At 45.1% G+C, this 25,833-nt stretch overlaps 1 protein-coding gene across 1 annotated transcript in view; it reads left to right on the top strand.

The window, feature by feature from the left end:
• Window positions 1-25,833, top strand: part of DNAH9 (dynein axonemal heavy chain 9) — a 398,671-nt gene that overhangs the window by 324,568 nt on the left and 48,270 nt on the right. The window contains exons 60-62 of the mRNA XM_077834481.1: window positions 8,601-8,794; window positions 13,190-13,338; window positions 23,749-23,876. Of these exons, the coding sequence (XP_077690607.1) occupies window positions 8,601-8,794; window positions 13,190-13,338; window positions 23,749-23,876 (471 nt within the window). The remainder of the gene's footprint in view (window positions 1-8,600; window positions 8,795-13,189; window positions 13,339-23,748; window positions 23,877-25,833) is intronic.

The raw sequence follows: 25,833 nt of genomic DNA, 5'->3' as shown, positions 1-25,833 counted from the left end.
AGGTTATAACGTGAAGTATTAGGTAACCTTGCAAATAGGGTCCAGTTTACCATCTTCTCAATAAATGGTCTTTTATTCTCGATTCCCATAGAGACTGTTGAAATCACAAAATGAATAGAGAAAGCCCAGTCAGATTCTGTACCTCACCACTGTAGAATATATTGCAACATTTTTATAGAAGCCATTCCCATTTTGTTGTGACCATGCCTGTGTGGTACTTGGAATCAGTTCAATATTTTAATCAAGTATCATTATTTGAATTTTGAGTTATACGATAAATATGTTTGTAATTGTAATTGGCTTCATTATTATATAAAGATTAATATAAATGTTAATGAAATTACCTGGCAGGATGAGTATGATCTGTTCAGTGGGTTATGGACCCAAAGTCCTTCAGGAGGGGTTATAGATCCACATGATATCCATAAGTGCAGATTCTACAGTATGATCTTCAATTTACATGACAAGTTTGTACTAAGCCATTTAGCGAGACAGCTCCTAATTGGCAATTCACAGGAAAAGGCTCAAGTGCACATGTTATTTCAGCTAAGCTTGGTAATAATTTTGCCAACCAGATCTCTCTGCTCCAGTCTGTGTATGGGGCGGGGGAGGGCAGGTGGGGAGGGAGCTGAGATATTTGGCTTAACACACCAAGCTGGGGCCAAGATTTGTCCCTTTTTGGATATCTGCTCTTATAAACATGAAAGACAGGCAGAGCTGGAGAGCTGCACTTTTAGAAGGACGGCAAACTCTAGAAGGATCAAAAGTTCCATGGAGATTCTGTTTGCAGTCCTTCAGAAGGTTAACATATCCCAGGTTCCAGAGCTCTGTGCTATCAGCTCAAGATTGGCATTCATCCCAAGTGTAATTGGGTCACCTGCTGTACAAGCTCCCCCTCACGACCTTGGATGGCTCTATGGTGCCCTGCCTTAATTTCACCTTCTGTTCAGGGCACTTTAGTCACTCCGTACAGTCGAAACATTCAAAGCATTCCCCTTGTGGGGTCCAAATTGTTAAATCTTGCAGTCTTTCAAAACAAAACTCAAACAACAGAGTCTTCACCCGAGTCCCAAGCTGGGCCCGGGCCCCTCCTTCCTGACGATCTGTCTTCCTGCTCTTCCAGCAGTAACTCCCCAGCCTCCTTTCCTAGAGCTAAGCCTTCTGGTCCTGGAGAGGACCCAAGGCCTTGTCTGCCTTCTTCAACAGCCTCCTTTCTCTTTGTGCCTTTTCTCCTGCTCACGCAGGGCCTTGCAGGAGAACTCACTTTCTGCAGTGTCTGCAGACATCTGCCAACACACACCTTTTCTCTCTAGGCCTCTTCCTTATCTACCTTAGACCTGATTCAGCCACCTGACCCATCTGTCACATGACATCATTCATTGTTACGTATCCTCCCCATCTGGGGAGAAGAGCTAAACTTGTCATAAGTGGGTCTGAGGAGCAACTCCCCTTAAGGGGCCAGAAACCTTGTGACACCAAAGTATGGACACTGGACAAATAGCAGATTGTATGTTATGAAGGTGGTTGTCACAGCCACAGAGTGTTAAGAATGAGCAGTTTTGCTCTTGAAGCAAGAATTCAACTTTGTTCTATATGAAAAATATAGCATATCCTCAAATATACACTTTCTCCCCCCTCACCCTCCAAAGCAGGGGAAGTGGCACAGAATCACCTCACCCACAGGAACGGCAGGAGGGGGCCTCTTCAGTACTTACCCCAGCAGCTGGAGTGTAACTGCTTGGGAGGGTACATGGGCAGGGTCTGCCACATACAGAGTCCTCTTCAGGGGAGGTGTTGGCAGGGCAGCCGGTCATTTGGGGTGGCACCATTCTTGCCTTTCTGAGCTATAGTTTCAGGTAGTCTGCAGACTCAGACAGATACCCCTGAACTGACTACACTCAGGGCATGTTTTTAGGATTTCAGGATTTTCTTTTCAACCATGAGAACTAGTGACTCTCTTTAAAATACAACCCCAGAGTCGGATGTAATCACATGACTCCAGGGAGTGGGGCCTGAGAGGTGGGCCTATAATGGCTGTGCCTTAATCACATTCTGGAGTTAAGGGTAAATTTAAAAGCAATCCAGACATTTAGATGATGGAAATACAAAGTTCACACACACTACCACACCCTTAACTCTGCCCATGAGAGATACCATGCAATGACCATATGATGGCAACATTGTGGTCCCAGGTCAGGTGATTTTTTTATGGATAATTTTTCATTCTTGACCTTTTTTATTCAATGGAGATATCCACACAAATATACTAACTGCCTCAATCCTGGAGTCCTTACTTCCTAACTCCTTACTCAGGCTTCTCTGGGAGTTTCATGATGCGGTCCATCACTCCTAGAACACCTACGGCTGGCCAGCTAAAATGGCAGCAGATGGTAGCCCAGAAAGGGGGTGCGCATGAGCTGAAGGAGGTGTTTGTACAGGGTCACATAAATTAATGGTGCTATGCACACTTGAATCCCAATATAACAGTAATAACTTAGTCAAGGGGAGAAAGTGGCGAAGGCTTTGAAGGAAGATGGGGGCATAAGGTGCAGTGAGCTTGTCAGCCTCTGTAAAAGTAACGAGGATGATTAAAATGTACCGCTTGTGTTGACTGCTGATTGAAGTTTGACAAACGCATCATGTCTTTATTTTTACCTTCATTAGTTTTGTACTCCTGAGCTGAATAATTCAGGTAGTGCAGCTAAACAAAAACAATACCTCCGGCAAATGAATAATACAAAACAAAACCTAGTCTGAGAAGATGGAAAATAATCCATCATTCTCTAATCCATCTAGTTAACATTATTCAAATGGAATAGTTCATTTGCCAATGTGTCAGCTTCCAGCACGACCCAATTTATCAATCTCAGTTGGACATAGACATGGCTTTACCATCCTCCTTGGAGCGGTGTATCTTGAGCTGTGAGGATGCTGGCTTCCCTGAGGAGCCAGGAGCAAACCCACAGCAAATGGAGGAGAGAAATGGAAAAATGTATTTACACTCAAGAAAATAGACCTTTCTAATGCATATGGAAGGTATAAGGTCATAGAGCTTAAGGCCAGAAGGGGTCATCAGATCATCTAGTCAGATCTCTTGATATCACAGGCCACCAACACCACCGAGCACCTGCTAAATTCGAGACTAAATTACTGAACTGAAATTAGACCAAAGTATTACAGCCCCCAAGAGACTACACTGTTATGTGCCACAGGCACAGAATAGGAGGGATTGAGTGCCTAGTGCCCAAGATAGCAATGCAGTGGTAAGAAGAGCCTTGTCATATCCCAGCTAGTTAAGTAAGATATCAAACACTGAACATTAACTCAGCAATTCTGCTTTTGCCAAGTTCTAAAAGTTCAAACAAGGACCGTAATGAACTGACTGCATGTTCTTCCCCCGAGTACTGCTCTAAACACATCATGGGATGCTAAGGTTGTGGGGAGTCTTTCCCTTATTTTCACTGGGGAGGCCTGCATCTCTGGCCCATTGGTGGAGTAATGCTATGGCACACTTGGAGAATCCATAGCTTAGATGATAGTTAAATGCAGAGCTTGAACATTTAGAACTTTGGAATAGAAATGAACATTCCCAGACTGCAGATATAGTCCTGCTGCTCCCATTGAAATAATTTGATCTGCCATTGGCTTCAGTTACGGCTAGCCAGGACCCTGTAAGTTTTCACAGACTATTCTGTGTGTTGCCCCTGCCATTCAGAATTACTTGTCAACATTCACAAAACTGCCAGTTTGTCTTCCTTAAAGTCAGCCTTTGCCAAGATGCCTATAAATTACTAGGGTCTGGCATTGCCTAGCCTGGTGGCCACCTGTGACTACTGGCAGCATTGTTATGAGCAATTCATGCAAACACATCTGTGTCCACCATAACCTTGTCCTCCTCATTGGCCTGTTTACTCATCTATCATGCACTGTTTAAATCTTAGATTGGGAGCTGTCTGGGAGTGTTTGTTATTTATTTTTACGGGATCTGTTATTAAAGTGGGACACTTAGGCATAATAATAACAATAATGATGAACAAAATAAGGCTATTTTTATTCACCTGACAAATTACTGGACTGGAGTGAGGGAGGAGAATTTTCCAAGGTTAAATAAAACATATGTAGAACCTATAACAATCACAAATAAATTACATGTATTTGTGTTGCTTGTTACTTTCTCCTCACCGTTGTGTATTGGATCTTTCCTTAAACATAATCACAGAGACTATAATGCTTTGTGCTGAGAGCCTCAGCTACAAGCTACAACCTTGCAGTTACTCCGAAAACCTGTTCAAAGGTGCTCAGTATAAAATAGTGACACTACAGGAGCAATCTCATGTTCCAAGAAGGATACTTGATAAAAACACATCTCACAAATAATACCCTAGATTATTCAAACTGCTCGGGTGTTTAAAATCTCCTAGTTTTCACAGTGTTGCTTACTCTCACAATTCTGTCATGAGTCTTGTGGCATTTGGGGTGTTTCTTGAAGCCGCAGAAGCTGGAAGCCTGGGATTAGGTGATACGCTCAGCTTTCTCTTTCTCTTTTTTTTCCCCCATAGAGAGTTTCTAGTGCTCGTGGTTAGGGAGAAAAGCTTGAAAACATGAAACCAAGTGAACCCAAAGGGCTCAAAAAGCAGAAGGCATATAAGAAGAGCCCACATTTTATTCTTTTTAAAAAACTCGTTTTTAAACAAGTCTCAGGATTTTGAGGGGCCCAATTCATGATTTTTAAACACTTGGGGATGGCAAACAGTTTGCTATTGATACTATTTTACTTGTTTATATTATTAACCCCAGGGTAGGACATGGAAACTAGACTTGTCACTTTCACTTTCAGATTCTGGTGCAACAGAACAATGCTGCACTGTCTGGGTTGAAAGTCTACAGAGGGGGGGTTATTTGGTTTGTATTTTAAACTATTTCCATTAAAACTAAAGATGAAAAAAATCCATGGACCTATTTCTACTTGTCTTAGGTTTTGTAAAAACTCATTTTAGCGACACATTTTGGGTCAGATTTGACCTGATAGTGTCCTTAAAAATGACTGCATTCAGTGATAAGAATAAGTATTCTCTCCAATAAATACACTACTGTAGGCCTTTGTGTATCTGGCACTGGAAGATAAGTTCTATGAAGTAACAATGACACCGAACCTTTGAAGTTGTTCTTGTGCATAAAACATTCAACCCATTCCCTAGATGCAGCAGCCCAGTGAGGCATTGTGTGTTGCTGCCCCATCTGCCTGGCTCTTCTTCTCATCCCTTTGAGCCACACTGTCACATCCTCATCTCTCTGTAAAGCTCTCCCTTTCTCTCTGCCCTCAGATCAACTCCCTGCGATACTGCAAATAAAGGACACAATGTAAAAATAAACCAAATTGTATTGTGATGGAAAATGCTAATTCTGTCTCAAAGGAAAATGTTAGCATGCCCCTTGTATTTGCTACAGTGAGGGCAGGGGAGGACTTCATTTTGCATATGTGAATATGTGAAATTCACAGGCCTAGAGCCACGCCCCATCAGGGTTGGACCCATTCCCGACTCGGATGTGAGATTTCTGATGAAAACAATAGTGATACATGACTCAGTGGGTGGAATTCTCTCTGAGATAACACTGATGTGGTGCTTCAGTGTGCTGCTGGAGGGGCAACCTTTTGGGTGAGACACAAATTCAGGGCCTTCATACTTGCAACCACTAACAATGCTGTGGCACCTTTGCAAGAGAAGGAGCAATAGCTCTGGTCCCTTCCTGGCCACATCCCAACATGGTTAATGCATTCTGTCTCTCTCCCTTTCCTCAGAGGCGTAACTTGGAGAAGTTACTCTCCACTTTCCCTCTTTGACGCTGTCATGGCATGTTGATGCAGAATGGCTGCATTTCATAGCTTGGGGAGTGGTGCCTAGGTGTGCTCATCAGCACTATTTTTGAGCTCCTTCTGGGAAGAGTGATGTATTATGGCTGCTGTAAGTGCTCAGATGTGATGGTGATGAGCACCAACGTGAGAAGCTGGACAGGCAGAGAGAGAGTGTGTATGTGGGGAGAGACAGCAAGTGTGTTTGGGGGTAGAAAGAGACAGATTTCAGCTATCAAATCTATTTGAAATTGCACATGTTGATGAAGATGGTGTTCCTGAACCTGTGGCTGGCTGCAGCCATTGAATATCTCAGTGCTGAAGCTAACCAGATTTCCCTTCTGATGCTCATCGCAGTGTTAACATTTCCATTTCCCATTTTTTTTTGTGATTGTTAATGCTACAAGGGAATTGCTTCCACACTCATTCTCTGTAGAGATATCACCTTCAGCACCTCCTGCCAGTACTGGGCCCAGAAATTCCAGTCCTAGCCAGTTGTGTCACTGTTGCTGACAGCAGCGTGCGCAGGAAGAAGTGTCTCTTGCCTGGCATTTTAGAGACCGTCTGCGTGGATATGTGAATGCAGATTTATTTTAACTATTTATTTGAGGTGGATACTCTGTAGAATATGTCTAATCTTTTTCTCTGTTGGCTTATACCTTTCCTTCCAAACTCTCTGTTGCAGTGACCATATTTTAGCCATGGAGGCCTAGATGCAGTCCATGGACATCACTTCTATATTGGCTGGGGATAGGGAGAGTCATTACCCCCTCTGGTGGGTGAGGGCATCGGTTCCCCAGTGTCCCTGGATAGAGTGCAGGCATGGACACCAAAGGCAAGACTGAGAAGTGAGGTGCAGTTTGGTTTCCAGTTAGTACCCCATCAGGCAGCCTGTAAAGGCAATCAAGCCCAGGATCACTAGAGAGGAGGTGCAGGTAGCAGAGCCTGAGATCCTATGCAGAGTTAAAGGAGAGGTGTAGCTTTCTGACTGCAGCAAAGCCAGACATAGGTCTGAATCTGAACTGTGTATAAAGTAACCACCTGAGCCAAATTCTGTGCTCAGCTGTGCATGCTGATGTGGGAGGATATTCACTCTCCCCAGGAATGCCCGGTGCTGATTCCCATAGGTGGGATAATGTGCCGGCCATGAGCTCAGAATCTTCTGGAACACAATAGTCCTCTTCCTCCCCGCCCCCACTCCCCTGCGCCTCCCAGGAAGAGGGTTTCCAGGGGCAAAAAGCAGGAATGGCCCCAACTGCCTCTTAGTTCTGTCTGGCAGCGGGCTGGGAACTCACCCCCAGCCCTCGACGCTCCCCTGCTTCTGCCCCTTTGGTTGCTCTTTACAGAGCAGTGTTTGTCAGGGCCTGCACCATTGCAGACATGGTCTGGGCTCAGCCCTCTGGGGCTGCTTCCCTGTCTCCTGCTGTCAGTCTGCCAGGATGATTTCCCTGCTGAGATGTTCTCCTCAGGGGCCTTGGATCCTACAGGCTGAGGTGGCTAAGAAAGTTGACATTGAGTCCTGTGCATAATGTGACACTGTGATGTCTGTTATAGACACATTTGATGTGTCTGGTGCTTGGGAGAAGGTCACAACCCAGATGGGTGGATGTGGTGGGACTGAGGGATGGGGTGGGGAGGAAAATGGAGTGAGTGATGCTCACTGCCACTTGTTAATCTCCAGAGTGGGAATCCATTGGACAGTTCTCTCAGGAGAAAAACTGTTCCTTACCCTCCTCCCTATGCTTCGTCAAAATGATTGCCCCTCAGGACCCACTCTCCTCACCCATCTTGGGAGTCTCTGATTAAAGCTTCTTGCAGAAGGAGCTGAAGGGAGGTTCAGGCCATGCTTCCATTTTTACCTTCAAACCCTATATGGGCAACAAGGGATCTAGTAGACCCTGCTTTCTAGAGACTCACACAGCTGATTGTGCATAGCCAAAGGCTATGATTTGGTATGTGCAATCACCTCAAGAATCCTGGGTATCCAGCAGGGAATTATACTTGCCAAAACATCAAATACCATTTCTAGAGGCCTGTGTGAAGATCCGCTTGCTGATTTATTGTTTCGGTGCATATTTCACATGGCCTGGGATGACACATTATATTACCTATGAGGTAAATGGGAGTTATAACTGCTCAGCATCTCTCAGGATGTATCCCATAGTAATTAGCAGTGGCTCTGAGCAATACAGTTCTTATTCTGAACTTCCCCATAGTTCAGGGGTGTCCAGATTTTGTTTTGGGCTGATACGTAATATACTTTGCATTTACAGAGTTAATTTCATCCTACATGACCTTTGTGGTCCTTTCTAACCCTATGGTTCTATGATTCTAAGGATCGCATGCACTTTTTACCTATTAATTAGGGCCCTGATTCAGGACAATGCTTAACCATGGGTTTAAGTCCCATTGGCCTAAAGTTTAAGTACATGCTCAAGTGCTGTCATGAGTAGGATGCCTTCCTGAATCAGGGCCTAATTCAGTAAGCCTCACAACACAGCTCTGAGATAAAGTACTGTATTCTTCTTTTTCTTCACCTTGTACGGATGGCTGAACTGAGCCATAGGGAGGCTAGATGACTGACAGCAAGGAAGTGAGTGAACTGGGAATAGGACCCAGGGCCTGGTTCCTTGGCTTCTGCTTTAACCATTCCAACATAGCAAAACTGTAGCAGCTAGTAGCTGTAAGAAATGCTTCCCAGGGGCACATATTATGTCTGTCCTAAATGGGGTTCACTGAACTTTTCCAGAGCCTGTCGTCTATGGAGCAATTCCGGAACCTGGATCGGGATATCGAGGGATCTGCCAAACGCTGGAAAAAATTTGTAGAATCTGAATGCCCTGAAAAGGAGAAGTTCCCTCAGGAATGGAAGAGCAAGTCAGCTCTGCAGCGGCTGTGCATGTTGAGAGCCATCCGGCCTGATCGCATGACTTACGCTGTCCGGTAAGGGTACCCAGTGGCCCTCCCTGTAATGCTCTCATTTCGGGGTGGGAAACTTTAACCGTGTGCTCAAGAAAGCAGAGCTGATTCAGAAAATGTGTTCACATTTGTTTAACCTTAATATATGAATCTCACACAATCTTGTTCTAAAAGATTCTTGTTAATGGTCCTAAATGAATCATCTCTAACTGCAATGCAATGCACCCACTCCACTTAATCAGGACCCTCTTAATCAGGAAACCCATTTCATCAGGATGACTGCCAGGGAACCTAGTCATACCTAATAGCATCTTAAATAAAACTGTGTGAAGAGAAGACATATATGGTCAAAAACTGGGGGATATCGAACAGGAATTGTGCACCTTTTTGTGCATAAATGGTCCTTTATTCCTAAATCTTTAGAGAAGCTTTTCCACTTCACAATAAGTTCTTCAGCAATGGATGAAAAACACACCCACAGAATTTGAGATGAACAGATTGGACTGTATGGAACCTCTTGTTGAACAGACATGATTTCATTATAATACCTCTGCTGTATTATACATGAAAAATCAAGCACAGCTGCAGCAGAATACTTCACAATTATTATTGTTTGTGTCAGTGCCTTGCTGTTTACAACATCAAATCAAACAGAAAACTCGCCTATTTTTGTATTAATGGATTTATCTTATTGCTTTGAATAAGCAGCAGACTCACTACAGTTACTTACTATGAATGGCTGTGGGATACTATCTACCATAATTACTCAAGTTTTGCTTCACAAACTGTAGATTCAAGAAGAGAAACAAGAACAGGCTGTGACTTCCACAGCAATTGTCCTTTTCATCCTAGCATTCTCTGGTTTTACATATCAGTCCCTGTCTATAATGGTTAAGAATAAATAACTCTAGCAGAATCAAACTGTATAATTCATTATAATTGATACTAGTTATTAAATTGTTTATAGCTGTTATTCCTTAGGTGCTGGACTAAAGAGATGTCTTATAGATTGGGTTAATGGTGGAAAAAATAACACATATGTGATGCTGGTTCTAAAAGTTGTAGTTATAAATTGTGTAATGAAGGAAAATAGGCAAACTTTAGGCGGACAACACAGAACAGATGTTCCAGGAAAAATTAAAGGTCTTTCACTCATCAGGACTTGTTCCATGTATATTGTCCTTGTCTTCCAACTTCTGGCATTTCTGTAAGACATTAGTCTTTCACTGAAAAGGTTGTTGAATAGCTTTATACTGCTATGCAATCCTACATATGTATATCTAGGTTGAGGTCCACATTGTAACTTGCTCCCATGCAGGAACTAGATTTCTGTTTGTACTTATACCCCAAGATCCTGACTGAGGCGTTCGGGAAATATCACAGTAGAATAAAAATATTGTCATTCTAACCCACCCTTTTCTCACCTTTTCTCACAACTTTCTGTGACAAAGTTCCTGCTCTACCTTGGTGCATCTTGCGCTTATTGGCGGATTTGCTTGCCTTGGAGCTTCACTGCAGCCCTCAGCTTGGCCGTTTTTCTGAATTCACAGTCCAGATCAACTCCTCCTGTGTCTGATCAGGAGTTGGAGGATTTGGGTGGAACCCGGGCCCGCCCTCTACTCTGGGTTCCAGCCCAGGGCCCTGTGGAATGCAGCTGCCTAGAGTGCCTCCTGGAACAGCTGTGCAACAGCTACAACTCCCTGGGCTACTTCCCCATGGCCTCCTTCTTTATCCAACACCTTCTTTGTCCTCACTGTAGGACCTTTCTCCTGGTGTCTGATAATGCTTGTACACCTCAGTTCTCCAACAGTCCGCGTTCTCACTCTCAGCTCCTAGTGCCTCTTGCTCCCAGCTCCTCACACGCACACCACAAACTGAAGTGAGCGCCTTTTTAAAACCCAGGTGCCCTGATTAGCCTGCCTTAATTGATTCTGGCAGCTTCTTGATTGGCTGCAGGTGTTCTAATCAGCCTGTCTTAATTGTCTCCAGAAGGTTCCTGATTGTTCTGGAACCTTCCCTGTTACCTTACCCAGGGAAAAGGGACCTATTTAGCCTGGGGCTAATATATCTGCCTTCTGTTACTCTCCTGTAGCCATCTAGCCCGACCCTGTCACATTTCTCAGACTCCTTTTGGGCTGGATTGTCCTGCCTTGTCTCATCCCAAAGGTAACTTTTTTTTCTTGAAAGTTTAACATCAGCTAAGCTGTTTCTGAGTTTATGTGAATAGGTATTACATTTTACTAGTCTTCCCCCACTCATTCCAACTGGAATATTTGTACTCACATTACTCAAAAATGGCTGAACCTAGAAATGGGAAGTTTAGCTTCTGGTAACAGTACTTCTTGATGATAAGGAAAAAGAATCCAAGGTGGAAGAAATCAGTTGAGTATTTGTACAGTTCTGGGCATGTAAAATTGATGTTAGTGTAAATGCATTAGAATATGTTGTACTTATCATGGAGCTGTTTTAGAGCGCAATAAGGGTAATTCATGATGCCTTCATTAAAGACTTCCGTATTATAGATGCTTGACTGTAGGGCTGCCTAAAATAACCAAGGACATTAAATACGAAATGAACATGAAGCCAATATACTTCTAATGCCCAACATTTTCCAACCTGGATACCCAAAGTTAAGCTTCTGAATCCACACTTAGGTAGCTAGGTAGAAGTGGCCTGCCTTCCAGAGGCTGAGACATCCTCCTCTCATGGAAGTCAGCCATGTTTTTCTAGAGAATCTATTCCTCTTTCCTCAAGGTAAACGCTCTGTATGCTGAGTATGAGAGCACCCAAGAGCTACCTAACTGCTCCCGAAAGGATCCAGTCCTCACCTGGCTCTCACATCTGCATCCCTACACCAGCTAGATCGACCACTCTAACCTACACTGCTAGACAGGCTAAGTTCAATTCTCCCACTTCCATTCCCTAGGTAACTGCTGCAGGCATCGTTGAGACAAGGAATGACCCCATTTAAATGGCTTAGGTGCTATGTGATCATGTTCCTTTCAAGCACTTTTTCTGGGTGTGTCCTGCTAAAATTAGCCTCGTGTCAGAAATAAGAACTGTACCCTGAAAAGGGGCATGGACTAATGAGATGCAGTTTCTTCTACAACCAGGATCTAATAGACTAGCCCATTGGGTGTATGTCAGCCTGGCCTAGAAAGCAACAGTGTCACATACAAATTGTGTATGTGTGTGTGATGCTCTCCTGATGTCTCCATCTTTGTGTTGCTGTCTGTTATCATGTGCATGTCTTTGGTCCTGCCCTTCATCATTACTGAAATGAGCCCCATTGGTCTGAAACAGAAGCTTGTCCTTCTTCATCACTGTGGGCTTCCCATTGCCCTGAGAGGGAAGTGAGAAGTATAATTATTACTAGGGAACCACAGAGTTCTTCACCGAGTTTGAGGAGGAAACAGCTGTAGTTTCAAGAGGCTCGTTAATGTCATTGACCTGAGATAGGGGAGAAAATAAATGGCAGCTGAAAATACTAACTTTGTAAGGGACTCCAGAAAATGGGGATTCTATTTGACTTCCTGTTCTGCCATTCTGTATGTTCTATACTGTTTTGATCCAAGCAGCTAATCAGATTTTGGAACCCTGGAGATGTCCAGGTGGAAGTAGAAATTGATGGTGGCTGGTAATTTCTTTGATGTCATCTTGTTTATTTACAAGAAATTTATGAAGTCCTGCTTCTCTGAACCCAGGAGCAGGAGGAACCAGGAACAAAAAGAGCTGTTTCTCAATGTACAGCCCCAAGCCTCCTTAGCCAACAGACCCAAAGGCTCTAGCTTTTCCCCAGGGTTACAGCGTGCTCACAGGCTACTGCTTGGCTTTCTTGCTTTTTTGCCTTCCAGTCTCTGTTGTGTGTCCTCAGTTTCTGTCTGTTCTGCCTACCTTCCACCCCTCAAAACACAAAACCCCTTCCTCCACTCCATTCAGACTCCTGAGTGGGTTCACAACCACCATTTATCTCAAGTGGGGGGCTTCTGATTAACTAATCCTGACAGTTAATTGATAATGTGTTCACATCCAGTCTCAAAGAGATTTGTGATCCAGACAGTCACCAGAACCTCCCAACATATCCCTCTCACCACAACAGCCCTGACAAGCCCCTGCCATGGCTGGTTCTCTCATCTTTTCCTCTCATTCTGTTTGTTTATGTCACACAGGGGCTTCAAAAACATATATCATGTGCAGGGACACTTCTACTGAAATAGCAATTCCTAATGGTAAACTACAAATCCTGATTAGGATTCTGCATTTTGCATCCAGCTTATCATGAGGTTTCTTATTTCTCTGCGTTTGCAAGATACAATAAATACACTTAATAGATTGTGCATCAGCTTGGGAATATACTGTCTGCTCCGGGTATTTCTGGCTTTTCTGAATATTAACATTCTTGCAATGTTTTTCTGGCAGAGATTTTGTTGAAGAAAAGCTGGGAAGTAAATATGTGGTTGGAAGATCTCTAGATTTTGCAACATCATTTGAGGAGTCAGGACCCGCAACCCCAATGTTCTTTATCCTGTCCCCAGGTGTTGACCCTCTGAAGGATGTGGAGAAACAAGGTAAATAAATCAAGTCTCTGAACAATCCACAGCATCCTGGTTTGTTATCTTCTGTGTCATTATCCTGGCATAAATCTCCTGGGTTTGCTCTTGGCTCCTCATGGATAATAGAGCAACCTGTTAAAAATAGATAATGCCCAGAGTGTGCTGTACAGAGTTTTCTGAATTTTCACCGAAAGCTTAAGTTAAACTTCTCTCTGCCATGTATTGCCTAGAATACAACACTGTTCACGCTGCTGTAGTTTGAGTTTGTCTCCCATACAACTTATAACCCACATCAGAGGTTTTTAGTATGCTATCAGCTAGCTACAAATAGTAACCACTTTCCTATAACATCTTCCCCCAAAAAGACTAGCAGAATTTCCAGTTTTTGACCTCTCCCTCACTCTGCTGTGCTAGCGCCTTGGCCAGTGTGATCTGCTGACTACAAAGCAGAAGGGGTTTCTAGAAGGGTGCTGCGTTTGGTAAAGCACTGCTTTCAGGGACATACTGAATTGCTGTTGTCAATACATGTTCTAGCAAAGCTGCTAGCTATGCAGGATTCTCATTGAAGGGCTAAGCTCCATAGTGTGAGCTTCAGGAACACCCCTAATCCTTACGGTTTCTTTCCCCTTGAATTTAGTGATCATGAGGTAGAGCCTGAGCCCAGATCCCTGCAGGACCTTTCCTGGCATGCCCAGATCATTGTAGCCAGTTCGTTCTTGACTGCCGTTGGCAAAGAGGCTCCTTTTGTCACACTGAATCTCATAGATCCATAGATTCCAAGGCCAGAAGGGACTGCTGTGATCATCTAGTCTGATCTCCTGTATAACACAGGCCAGAGACTGGCCTCCAAAAAATTCTTAGAGCAGAGATTTTAGAAGAATATCCAATCTTGATTTTAAAATTGACAGTGATGGGGAATTTACCACAACCCTTGGTGAGTTGTTCAAATGGTTAATTACTTATTCCCCATGTAAGTAATTATAGTCTGTGATCAAGTCACCTTTTAACCTTCTCTTTGTTAAGCAAAATAGATTGAGTTCTTTGAGTCTGTCATGATAAGGCAGGTTTTCTCATCCTTTAATCATTCTTGTGGCTCATCTCTGAACCCTCCCCAATTTATCAACATTTTGAATTGTGGGCAGTTGAACAGGACTGCAGCAAGATGAGGACTCACCAGCACGGCGCCTCCTGCTGGTTGCCTGGGAATTAGCTCTTTTCCAGCATACGGAGCGCCCTCTGCAGGCCGGTGACTCACCTGCCGCTGGCCCTGTGTCCCTCCCAGACCTTGGTGCCCTTTACCTCAGGGTTCTGTCCCAGCAGTACCCCCTCGCTCTCGGTCTCCATTCCCAGGGGAACCCCCAACCCTCTAGACCCACCTTGCCTCAGTGGCTACTGCCAGTCATCATCTAGCCCCCGCTCACTGCAGCACTGCAGTCTGTCATGGCCACTCGTCATTGGCAAGGGGTTAGGACCTGCTGCCTTTGCCTATTCCCAGGCTGTATCTCTGCAGTCCCAGTACCTATGTAGGCCTTCAACAAAGCCTGCAGCCTGGAGTTTTACCAGGCTGGACCTCCCCAGTTCCCTTACCCTATTCCTCAGCACTGCTCCAGCTCAGGTACCTTGCTCCCAAGCAGCTAGCCCTTCCCACTCCATGGCTAGAGTGAGACACTTCTAGGTCCTGGCCCACAGCCCTCTTATCAGGGCCAGCCGGGCCCTAATTGAGCTGGCCACAGCTGTGGTCACCTACTCACTCAGCTACTCTCAATCGCTGTTCTCCAGGAGTGGGGCAGCTGCCCCACTACAAGGACACAGGATTCCAGCAGTGGTCACACCAGTGCCAAATACAGAGATAAAAGAACCTCTCTGCTCTTACTTGTGGTTCCTCTGTTTATGCATCCCAGGATCACATTAGCCCTTTTGGCCACAACGTCACATGGAAGCTCATGTTCAGCTGACTATCCATCATGAACCCAAATATTTTTCAGATTTACTGTTTCCCAGGATAGAGTCCCCCCGTCCTATAAGTATGGCTACATCCTTTGTTCATTGGCCACTGCTCCAGCTCTTCTCAGGAGCTCAGTCATGTTCATCCAATATGCTTTCCCGTTCTGTAACCCTGACCTCAGACCTCACCAATGCAGGGGGGGCTTTGGCTCCTCGGAGTGGGAGGTGGACTATTAAAAAAACCATCAGTTATTCAAGTGGCTTGTATGCACAAAGCCAATGTGTTTCTATACAATACTTAGTGGGTCACTGTCCACACCAAACAGCAACAAAGCTGGTAGCCTCAGCAGAAAATCCAGGCACCACAAAGATAGTGAAATTGAACTAGCCTATCTCCCTAGAGGTGGTCCCTTAGTGCCAGAGCTAAGACTCGTTTGCAGGGAGTGGACTCTCTTTGCTTCTGTGTGCAATGCACCTTTTTTGTATATGAAGAGAGTGACTTTAGTTTCCAGGGTTGTCTGCCCAGCCCTTTTCACCAGCACTAAAGTCAAATAAATGTCTGTCAAGAATGTTAATAAGATGCAGAAAGAAAACGGCTGCCTGGAATGCAGCACGAGGCACATGATGGGCCTCTGCTCTCATTGCACTGGGAGAGGAAAGGGCCCCCTGGGCATGTCTGCACTTTGAGCTGGGGGTGTGATTCCCAGCTCCAGGAGACATACCCATACTACTTCCATCAGAGCTTGTGTGCTAAGATAGAGGGGTAGCCATGGTGCTGCGACCACTGCTCATTCTGCCCATGCCTCAATAGTATCATTTCTATTTTTGGCACACTAGCCCAATCAGAGCTAGCATGGGTATGTCTCTTCGAGGTAGAAATTACATCCCCAGCTCCAAGTGTAGACCTACCTGTGCTGTATTGCATGGTGACCAGGAGTCTGCGCTTATGAGCCCTACATATTTCTGTACATTTTATTCCCTTCCTTTCCTGTCATCAAGTCCCATTAATACTGAATTACATGAAAATGGAGCTTGCCAGAACCCCAAAGAGAGCCCTGTCCTTTATATGTTTTTCCTCAAAAGATAAGGCAGTAGCTGGAAAATGAGTATTTGTTGCTGTACTTTTATAGTTCTGCAGGTGAAATTGTCTTCATTATGTTCTGTTCTTGCACTGGGAGTCAGGAACTGTGACCTACAACATGAGTGATTTAATTGGAATTGCAAAGGACTCATGTATTTGAGAACCTGGCTTTTGTCAGCAATCAAAGTTTATGCATGGAAAAAAAGGGGAAAAAATGAAAGAAAACAAAGCCATTTTTTCCATGCAGTTACATCAGTCTTGAACCTGGCCCACTGGGACTTTGGTTCAATCTCTCTATTTAATATTTTATGTGTTCTCCATGAGCTTTTACTGCAGACTAAAGTCTCTCTGAAACTCAGGATAGATATTTGCAGATGGAAGAGAGCTCCTTCCAGGTGCTCTCCTTTTCTGAGTCCTGTCCTAGTCCCACCGCTTTCTGCTCAGACATTGCAACAAGTTTATAACTCTAAGTCCAGATGCTTTCTGAGTTCCCTAGCCACAGGATCCTGAGTGCACATTCTCCTCTTCTGTCTGAGCTGGAAGATTCTAAAGCCTGCTGGAAAGGAAGGCTGGCATTATGGTTATGGGGCTGGCCTTTGGCTCAGGAGGTGAGGCTCAGTTCCTTGCTGTACTGCAGACTCTCTGAGTGATGCTGGGCAAATTGCCCAGGCTGTCTGTGCCTGAGCTCCCCACCTGTAAAGTGGAAGTAATGATGTTACTTATAATTATTAATCCTATGTATTGTGGTAGCACCAAAGGACCAGCCAAGAACAGGGCCCCATTGTGCGACCTGCGACATAGACACAAAGCAGTAGATGGTCCTTGCTCCACAGAGCCGACTGTCTCCATAGACCAGACAGACACAGAGTGGTGGATGAGGTAGCACACACCAGCAGAGTGAACGATGTCATGGTGGCAAAAGTCACGTTGGTGCCACGGAGGGTTTTTTCATGTGTGTGTGTTTACACCAGCTGAGGTGACTTGAAAGGAAAGTAAAGGGTGCTGGGACATCCAAGGGAAGGGGCTGGGTGGAGAGCCGAGGGTAAGAGGGCCAGGTGTGAAGGGAGGGTTGGCACAAACAGCTAGTCAGCACTGGGCAGAGAAAAGCTAGTCATAACTGTTGAAAATTGGGCCTGACTTCAGCTGTTTCTGCAGCAGCCCTGCCTGCTTTGGTCTCTAGCTGGCTCCTCTCTGTTGTTTTTCTCCAAGGCCATGTAGTGAGGGAAGGAGATGTCCCTACACAACTCTAGGTCCAGCGGGTGCTAGAATGAGGGAAGGCCCCAATAGGGCCCAGTTTTACCTTCTTTCCTCCCAGTGTATCAGCACCTGCTTTAGCTACATCTGCAGCTGTGCCTCTGTTGCCTGCTCAGACTGAGAGTCTTTAAGGCAAAGATTGTCTATGAGATATTCGTATGTAACCCTTCTGTCAGGTGGTGTTGGCCGCAAGAAAGTCTGGGTCCCGTACCAAGGGGTGTTCTTAAAATTACAAAACAGAACTGGCTTGAGCCCCCACCCAAATATGTGGGGAAACTACACACCACCCCTGGGTGCCTCTAAGAGGCAATACTTCCTTACTGGCAAGTACAGAGTCTGTGTATAACAACCCCTCCCCCACAACTTTTATTAAGAGAAGAGGGAACACAGCAATAATTTGGGGAAACACTGTGCGATTGAAAAGTATGCAAAGTAAAACATCTGTGCCACAGTATCTTGGGTAGTGTCCTTTGCCTCAGTTTCCCACCTTGCAATGTGAAAGTCCAACAGACAAATGTCCCATTAACATGCCCCTCTTCTTTTCCCTCCGCTACATCCCATTCACATTTGATATCCGAGGTCAGTAAAGTTCCGGAATGCGTTTGGGTGGGTTCAGCCCCTGAGGGGGATGGAGGGTTTGAGTGATGCCTCTTACCTGGTCGCGGTCACTGCTTTTTGCTGCCAGTATCACCAGAGTTGCCTCTGCTGTTGCCACCTTTAGCTGTGAAACCGTGTTCTGAGTTTGCAGTAGTTCGCCCAGTCCTAGGTGAGTTCAGCTTTTAGCGATTACACCAGTTAGTGGGGAACTGCACTGCTGCTGCATCTTCTGTGTTATCTTTCACTGCAACACTGTCACTGCTCCACATCTATGGCTCAGCCCCTTAGACCTGCTCATCAGTGATTTCAGCTCTCATGATCACTGAGAAGAAACAAGGACTCAGCTGAGTCCAGTCAGCTCTGTTTTAAAAACTTGAGGGGGTGGAGATCAAATGACGTACAAGACCCTTCGAACAGAGACACCTACACCACCAAGTAAGGACACCTGTTCTCAATCCTTCCCTTCACCTTTCACTTGCATTTGGCATTACTAGCACCTGCTTAACTAGTGCGGTTTCCATTATGATGATTCCTCGGGGCATATTAAGTACAGTTCTGCTGCCCTTTAGTCATGTAATAAGTATGATATTTCATTACCCCGGTATCTAAGGCTCAAGTGAATTTTAAGCCAAAACAGCAAAAACTGATCACTTTGGCAAAGCAGGTCTGTCTGCTGATCACCTAGGCAAAGTAGGTGTCTCTGCAAATATGGTCTGCGCCTGATATATTTTCCCCCAGTTCATCATTGGATGCCAGGTGAGAGCTCCTTCAGACTACTGGCTTACAAGTATAACATTTTGGAGAGGGCTGGTTGAAAATTTTCTTCCAAACGTTTTTTTGACAATAAGTGGCTTTCAATGAAACTGAGATTTTCATAAGAAACATATCATGCTTGTTGAAATCTTGATTGCCAAAACTTTGAGTTTTCTAGTTTCCATATTTTTTTCCTTCAAAAAACAAAATAAGTTCAGAGAAATGTGTCATTAAAATGAAGAGGAGTTGGGCACCTCCCCGAGGACCCTTTGAAAATGCCAGGCTTAATGTCACATTACTAAATAATGGTGCCAACATTTTCATATGCAAAACAGGAAAGTGTGTATGCAAATTGGTACTTATGTTCACAGTTGTCTGATTTACATGTGCAAATGTCCACTTACACATCCTCATATTTCAGGTATGTCCTAGTAAGCACATTTTAAAGTCTGCCCAGAGGGTGAAGATTATAGTGCTATCCCTTTTGACCCAAGCACTTCGCCAATATTTGGGGTCAGGTGGGTTGTTTCCATTAGGAGGAGAAGTTGATGATGGTATTTCTTTGAAGCAGTCCTGTTTGTTTGTAAAGAATATTCACAGAGTCCAGAGTCCCTGGACACAGTAGCAGTCAGACAGGAGGCAATTTCTTTGTTCACCGTTCCAAACCTCTCCAGCCAGGACTCTGCCCAAAAAGTTCTCTCTCTTTGGTTTTTCTCAGGACAACATTGCAAGTACTTTTCTTCCTACTTTCTTTGGCTTTTCTGCTATCTGCTTCTGTCTCCTTGTGCTCTCACACACAACTGCAATCAAGTCAATCCTCACATGCATGTGTATGTTATAAGACTCTCCTTCCCCCCACCCCACCCCCAGGAAACCCACACCCATTGCCCAGGCCTGCTTGTGGTTGAGTCCTTGGGTGCTGGTTTTCCATTGTTTCAACTATCACTGAACAAAGGGGCATTTGATTGTTCCCTCATTTAGGCTGAATGGAAGGTGGGTGTGTCATGTCCAACACTTTCGGCAAGTTGGTGTCATTACCAAATCCCAGCATATAACAATATTATAAGAATATTTTCTGTTTTATACATCTTCCTGGGCTGCAACAGCCCTTACATATCAATGATATGGTTCTGTTTTTCCTCTTCCATCAGTGCAGGCCTTAGGAGTTTGGAGAGTTTGTTGTAAACAGAGTATGCCCAACCCTGCTGCAGTATTATCTTGGTTCAATCTGGTTATATGGATGTTCGGCTCCTGCTATCAATGTTTTTCAGTTGCATAATGGAGCCATTTGCCAACCTCTTGACCATAGTGAACCAGCCCCCGCCACCCCCAGGTCCAGGTCCATTGGAAAGGGAACAGAATTGCTTTAACAATATAGCAGTTTGAACTCACCAATCACCAGCAGAATATGGGTTCAACTGTGCCCAGCTTTGGTAGGGGTCCTGGCACCTTGTAGCCCTGCATAGTGTAGATTTCGTCCCATTGGCACTGGATTCCCCAGGGTCAGCGCCATGGACTGGCCATTCTCCCTTGATCAGAGCTGATCCTGTTGGGGTAAGAGCACATGTTGCCTCCTATCACAGAGTAGTGCAGTGTCCCGGTCCCCCTTGCTACAGCAGACGGACCTGGCACAGAGCCTCCAGGAAATGCTCCAAGGTGGTGCCTTTCCACACCACCAGCCACTAGGGCTCCATGTGTGCATGTTTTAGAAGTAACAAGGGTCCCTGGACAAATATGAAGGTAACTAAATGCCTTCCTGATGGCTTGTGTTCTGTGTAGGATGATCCCAGTGGACTACTCAGGTCCCCATTAGCACAGCGCCTCACAACCCTAAGTTTCCCTGTGGGGTAGGGCAGAGCTGTTAAAAATCTGGCCCTCAGTCTCTCTGGGCTGCACTTCCCCATCTGTAAAGTGTTTTTGGTGCCTAAAGATGCAGATTGGTGCCTTGTGAGATTTCCAACAGTGCCTAGGCGCCTAACTCCCATGGTGTTCCTGTCTATGTGGGACATAGATTTTCCTCAGGTCACACAGAAAGCCTATGGCAGAGCAGGAACTTGAACCCAAGTCTCCCCACTCATAGGTTAGCATGCTAACCATTAGACCATCCTTCCTCTCTGTAGCTCCCCAGCCTATAGAAATAACCACAGGCCCCATCAGGGCCTGAAATAACCATATCCTGCAGGGCCTTGGGTATAAGTTATTGCTATCATATGTCATGTGTCTGACAGCAGGGAGGAGGAAATTATACTTTTCTGACCTGACTGACTCCAAAACAGAAAATGTGGTAATCCAAAAGCTAATGGACTAGACACAGTTAAGGGCAACTGCACCTGTGGTCCACCAAGGGCAACCCTTTGAGGTTCCCGGCTCCCAGCTCCAGCCATCCCCTCTTGTGGGTGGAGACCCATGTCTCTCTCCTTCCTGACAGAGGTTTTTCCAGGCTGCACAGTTCCATGCCCGCATTGTGATATCTCCAGCAAGCCAGACTGTCTAACCAAACCAGTATGTGTGCTCTTCTCTCCCTGCTGGCTATGAACAGCTGTAATTGGCAGCAGTTACAGGTTCCCATACAGCTTTTTGTAAGCAAGCACATTTATTCTTGAGGTGAAAGCATTACAGAGAAAATATATTAAACACAATAAAAGTCCCTATACACACACTAAAAGCTTGCCAGAGGACACTCATCAGTCTTACAGGGATTCAATAAGCTAAAGTCCTTCCAACCCTTCCCAGGAAGAACTGGACCCCTCCTTGGACAGAAGGTCCTGTCCATTTGCTGGATCTGAAAGCAGGCCCTGAGTTAATTTAAATTCAGGCTATTTATCCAAAAGCCCTTTCTTTGTTTGTTGGTCTCCAGAGAATGCAGTTTGAACTAGTGCATGTGAACCTTTCCATGTAGGGGTACTTCTCTGGAGGTGTGTAAATCTGCCTAATCACCTCCCATGATGCTTAGTTCCTGCAGGAGCTGTGGTCACTCTCCTCCATGGGCTTACATACAATCCTTGACCCACAATGATACAGAAACTTAATGCAGTGAGCACTCCCAAAGATATTGCAGGAAATTGCCATCTCTGTCACAGATGTTGTAAACTTTGCACCACAGTCAGCGAGAATCACTCCCACAGCCAGCTTTGACAGTTTGGGTAGAAACAGAGATCCAGCTTTGGCTGCTGGGAGGCCTACTGGGATTTCTACCATGTGAGGGACAAAGTAAACAATATGATTCTTCAGTGTGAGGGTAGTGGAGTTCGAAGGGATGTTATAGATTCATAGATAGATTCATAGATATTTAGGTCAGAAGGGACCATTATGATCATCTAGTCTGACCTCCTGCACAACGCAGGCCACAGAATTTCACCCACCACTCCTACAAAAAAAACCTCACACCTATATCTGTGCTATTGAAGTCCTCAAATTGTAGTTTAAAGACCTCAAGGAGCAGAGAATCCTCCAGCAAGTGACCCGTGCCCCATGCTACAGAGGAAGGCGAAAAACCTCCAGGGCCTCTTCCAATCTGCCCTGGAGGAAAATTCCTTCCCGACCCCAAATATGGCGATCAGCTAAACCCTGAGCATATGGGCAAGATTCATCAGCCAGATACTACAGAAAATTCTTTCCCAGGTAACTTGGATCTTACCCCATCTAAAACCCATCACAGGCCATTGGGCCTATTTACCATGAATATTTAATTACCAAAACCATGTTATCCCATCATACCATCTCCTCCATAAACTTATCGAGTTTAATCTTAAAGCAAGATAGATCTTTTGCCCCCACTACTTCCCTCGGAAGGCTATTCCAAAACTTCACTCCTCTGATGGTTAGAAACCTTCGTCTAATTTCTAATCTAAATTTCCTAGTGGCCAGTTTATATCCATTTGTTCTTGTGTCCACATTGGTACTGAGTTTAAATAATTCCTCTCCCTCTCTGGTATTTATCCCTCTGATATATTTATAGAGAGCAATCATATCTCCCCTCAGCCTCCATGTGTCCTCCATGTCAGGAGTTCACTGTGATGAATTCTGCTTTCTCTCCTGTAAATTGCCAGTAGTTAGTTCTTTGGTTTGATCTAAGCCACATTGGTATTGAATGCAAACTGTTGTGGGATTTAGTGGCTAGCGCTCTTTTAGGAAATATATTTCTTGAGATATATTCTCTTGAGATGGGGGAATGGAACCACCCGTGTGTGGTACAAGAACACAGCCAGTAGATAGCAGGAGTCCTTCCTCCTGAGCAGTGCCCCAGAAGGACTGGCTGTTATGAGGGAACTAGAGAAGGAAATGACCTAAGGGCACAAGGCACCAGAACAGATTTCAGCCAACCATTTCCAATATTTAAAGGCATCTCAGTTTCCTTTTCCAGAGTGAATGTATTTCTAAATACCTTGCCAACTACGGTGTGGATTGGCAGGGTGAATTTCACCACTGAATGACATCTGGTTTAAAGCCTGTTTAATCAGATGGAAATGACTTTAATTTCATATAATTTAAAAATGCATCTCCACACAAGGTTATGGGGGAATAATGTTCTTTAAACAAAGGCACTTTGTGGCCCTGTACCTCTGTGTTGATGTCATGCTGCAATTGGAAATAATTAGGAAGCAGCCAATGCTGTTTTCAATGCCTAGGCAAGGAGTGCATTAGAAATAAGATAATAATTATAAGAAATGCGGTAGCTGTTTTGTGAAGGAGTTTTGATAAGCATGAGCTCTGCCTTGTTATTACTGTTTGAGATCAGCAATGCTTCATGAGCTGTTCTGGTAAAGAGTGCTGAAAATTTTCCTTTCTCCTAATAGGGAAGAAACTTGGTTACACATTTAACAACAGGAATTTCCACAATGTCTCCCTTGGACAAGGTCAAGAGGTAGTAGCAGAGGAAGCTCTAGACATGGCTGCAAAGGAGGGTCACTGGGTTATCCTTCAGGTAAGGTAACTTTAAAAATAACACCTCTGAGTCACCTGTTACAAAATTGACCAAATAAATAGGAACACTGGAAGTGAATTCTATTGAATAGAGAGACATGGTGGGCAAGGTAATAACTTTTATTGGACCAACTTCTGATGGTGAGAGAGACAAGCTTTCAAACTATGGCTACAGCACTGCAAATTTCTATCAGATGGCAGATGAGGGGTGGCCTGTGGGAACTGAGCTTCCCACGCTATCCCAAGAGTAGCCTGATGTCCACATGCTATCAACCACATGTACAGCTTGCTGTGTGGGCAGTCTCAGCAGCAAGGCCAACAGTGAAATGGGCATAAATCATAGAATATCAGGGTTGGAAGGGACCTCAGGAGGTCATCTAGTCCAACCCCCTGCTCAAAGCAAGACCAATCCCCAGCTAAATCATCCCAGCCAGGGCTTTGTCAAGCCTGACCTTAAAAACCTCTAAGGAAGGAGATTCCACCACCTCCCTAGGTAATGCATTCCAGTGCTTCACCACCCTTCTAGTGAAAAAGTTTTTCCTAATATCCAACCTAAACCTCCCCCACTGCAACTTGAGACCATTACTCCTTGTTCTGTCATCTGCTACCACTGAGAACAGTCTAGATCCATCTTCTTTGGAACCGTGCAGGACTCTGCACTTATCCTTTTTGAACCTCATCAAATTTCTTTTGGCCCAATCCTCCAATTTGTCTAGGTCCCTCTGTATCCTATCCCTACCCTCCAGCGTATCTGCCACTCCTCCCAGTTCGGTGTCATCTGCAAACTTGCTTAGGGTGCAATCCACACCATCCTCCAGATCACTAATGAAGATATTGAACAAAACCAGCCCCAGCACTGACCCTTGGGGCACTCCGCTTGATATCGACTGCCAACTAGACATGGAGCCATTGATCACTACCCGTTGAGTCCGGTGATCTAGCCAGCTTTTTATCCACCTTATAGTCCATTCATTCAGCCCATGCTTCTTTAACTTGCTGGCAAGAATACTGTGGGAGACCATGTCGAAAGCTTTGCTTTTGCTTTGAAGGCTCAAGTCCCTTTGCTGTCATGGAGTAGCCTTTGGGGATTCCTTTGCGGGAAGTTTGTGCTGCATCTGCCCATGCTTTACCTGCTCTGTGCGCAGAGGGTGGCAGCAGCAGAGACACAGCTTAACCATGCCAAGTACATACTGTGATGTCCCGGGTCTTGAGCCCAGGCCTGGGAGCCCCTAGACAACTGCCACATCCTGGCCTCCATTCAATGGCTACTTAAATTGAGTGGGCTGAGAAGCTACTAGGGTTATAGCCCTAGCCAAAGTGCCACCCACGGGAGCTCTGTTTGGAGGATCTCCAGAAAAAGGAACAGAAAGTTTGTCCGAGCAACAAGGTGATTTCTTGTTGTGGCGGCATCGGACCCTGCTTATGCCGCCTGCCTCCTGCACCCAGCCCTGTTCCTGATTCCTGCTCCACTCCTGGCTCCTGCCTCACACCTGCTTCCCTCCTGTTCCCACTGTGTTCCTGCTCCTTGCTTGAACCTTACCTCTCCTCCTACCCTTGTGCCTCACCTCCAATCCTCAGTGACCAGGCCTGGCTCCGACCCCGGCCTCCAACTTCTGACCCTGACTCTTGCTTGACCTTTGGCTCTGGCATTTGGTACCTGACCCAGGCTCTGACCCTCGGCTTTGATTCCTGGTTGTGACTCTGGCTTGACCCCTGGCTCTGGTAACTGGCAGTTGACTCTGGTGCTGATCTTCGGCTTCATTCCCTAAGCTGGATGCTCCACCCACTAGACTTTACACCTGCTCTGACCGCTAAGCCTGACTGACTACATCCTGGTCCAGTTGTACACATACCCATCAGTTTCGGGTGGGATTAAGCCTTCTAAATTGTACCATTAAAAAGCTTCCTGTTTACTTCCTGGTACCATCAAGCAGTGTGTGAGATACAGCAGCCACCAA

Source organism: Eretmochelys imbricata, chromosome 14 (assembly GCF_965152235.1).
Source record: "Eretmochelys imbricata isolate rEreImb1 chromosome 14, rEreImb1.hap1, whole genome shotgun sequence".
Lineage (NCBI taxonomy): Eukaryota > Metazoa > Chordata > Testudines > Cheloniidae > Eretmochelys > Eretmochelys imbricata.
This window is presented reverse-complemented; position numbering and strand designations above follow the sequence as displayed.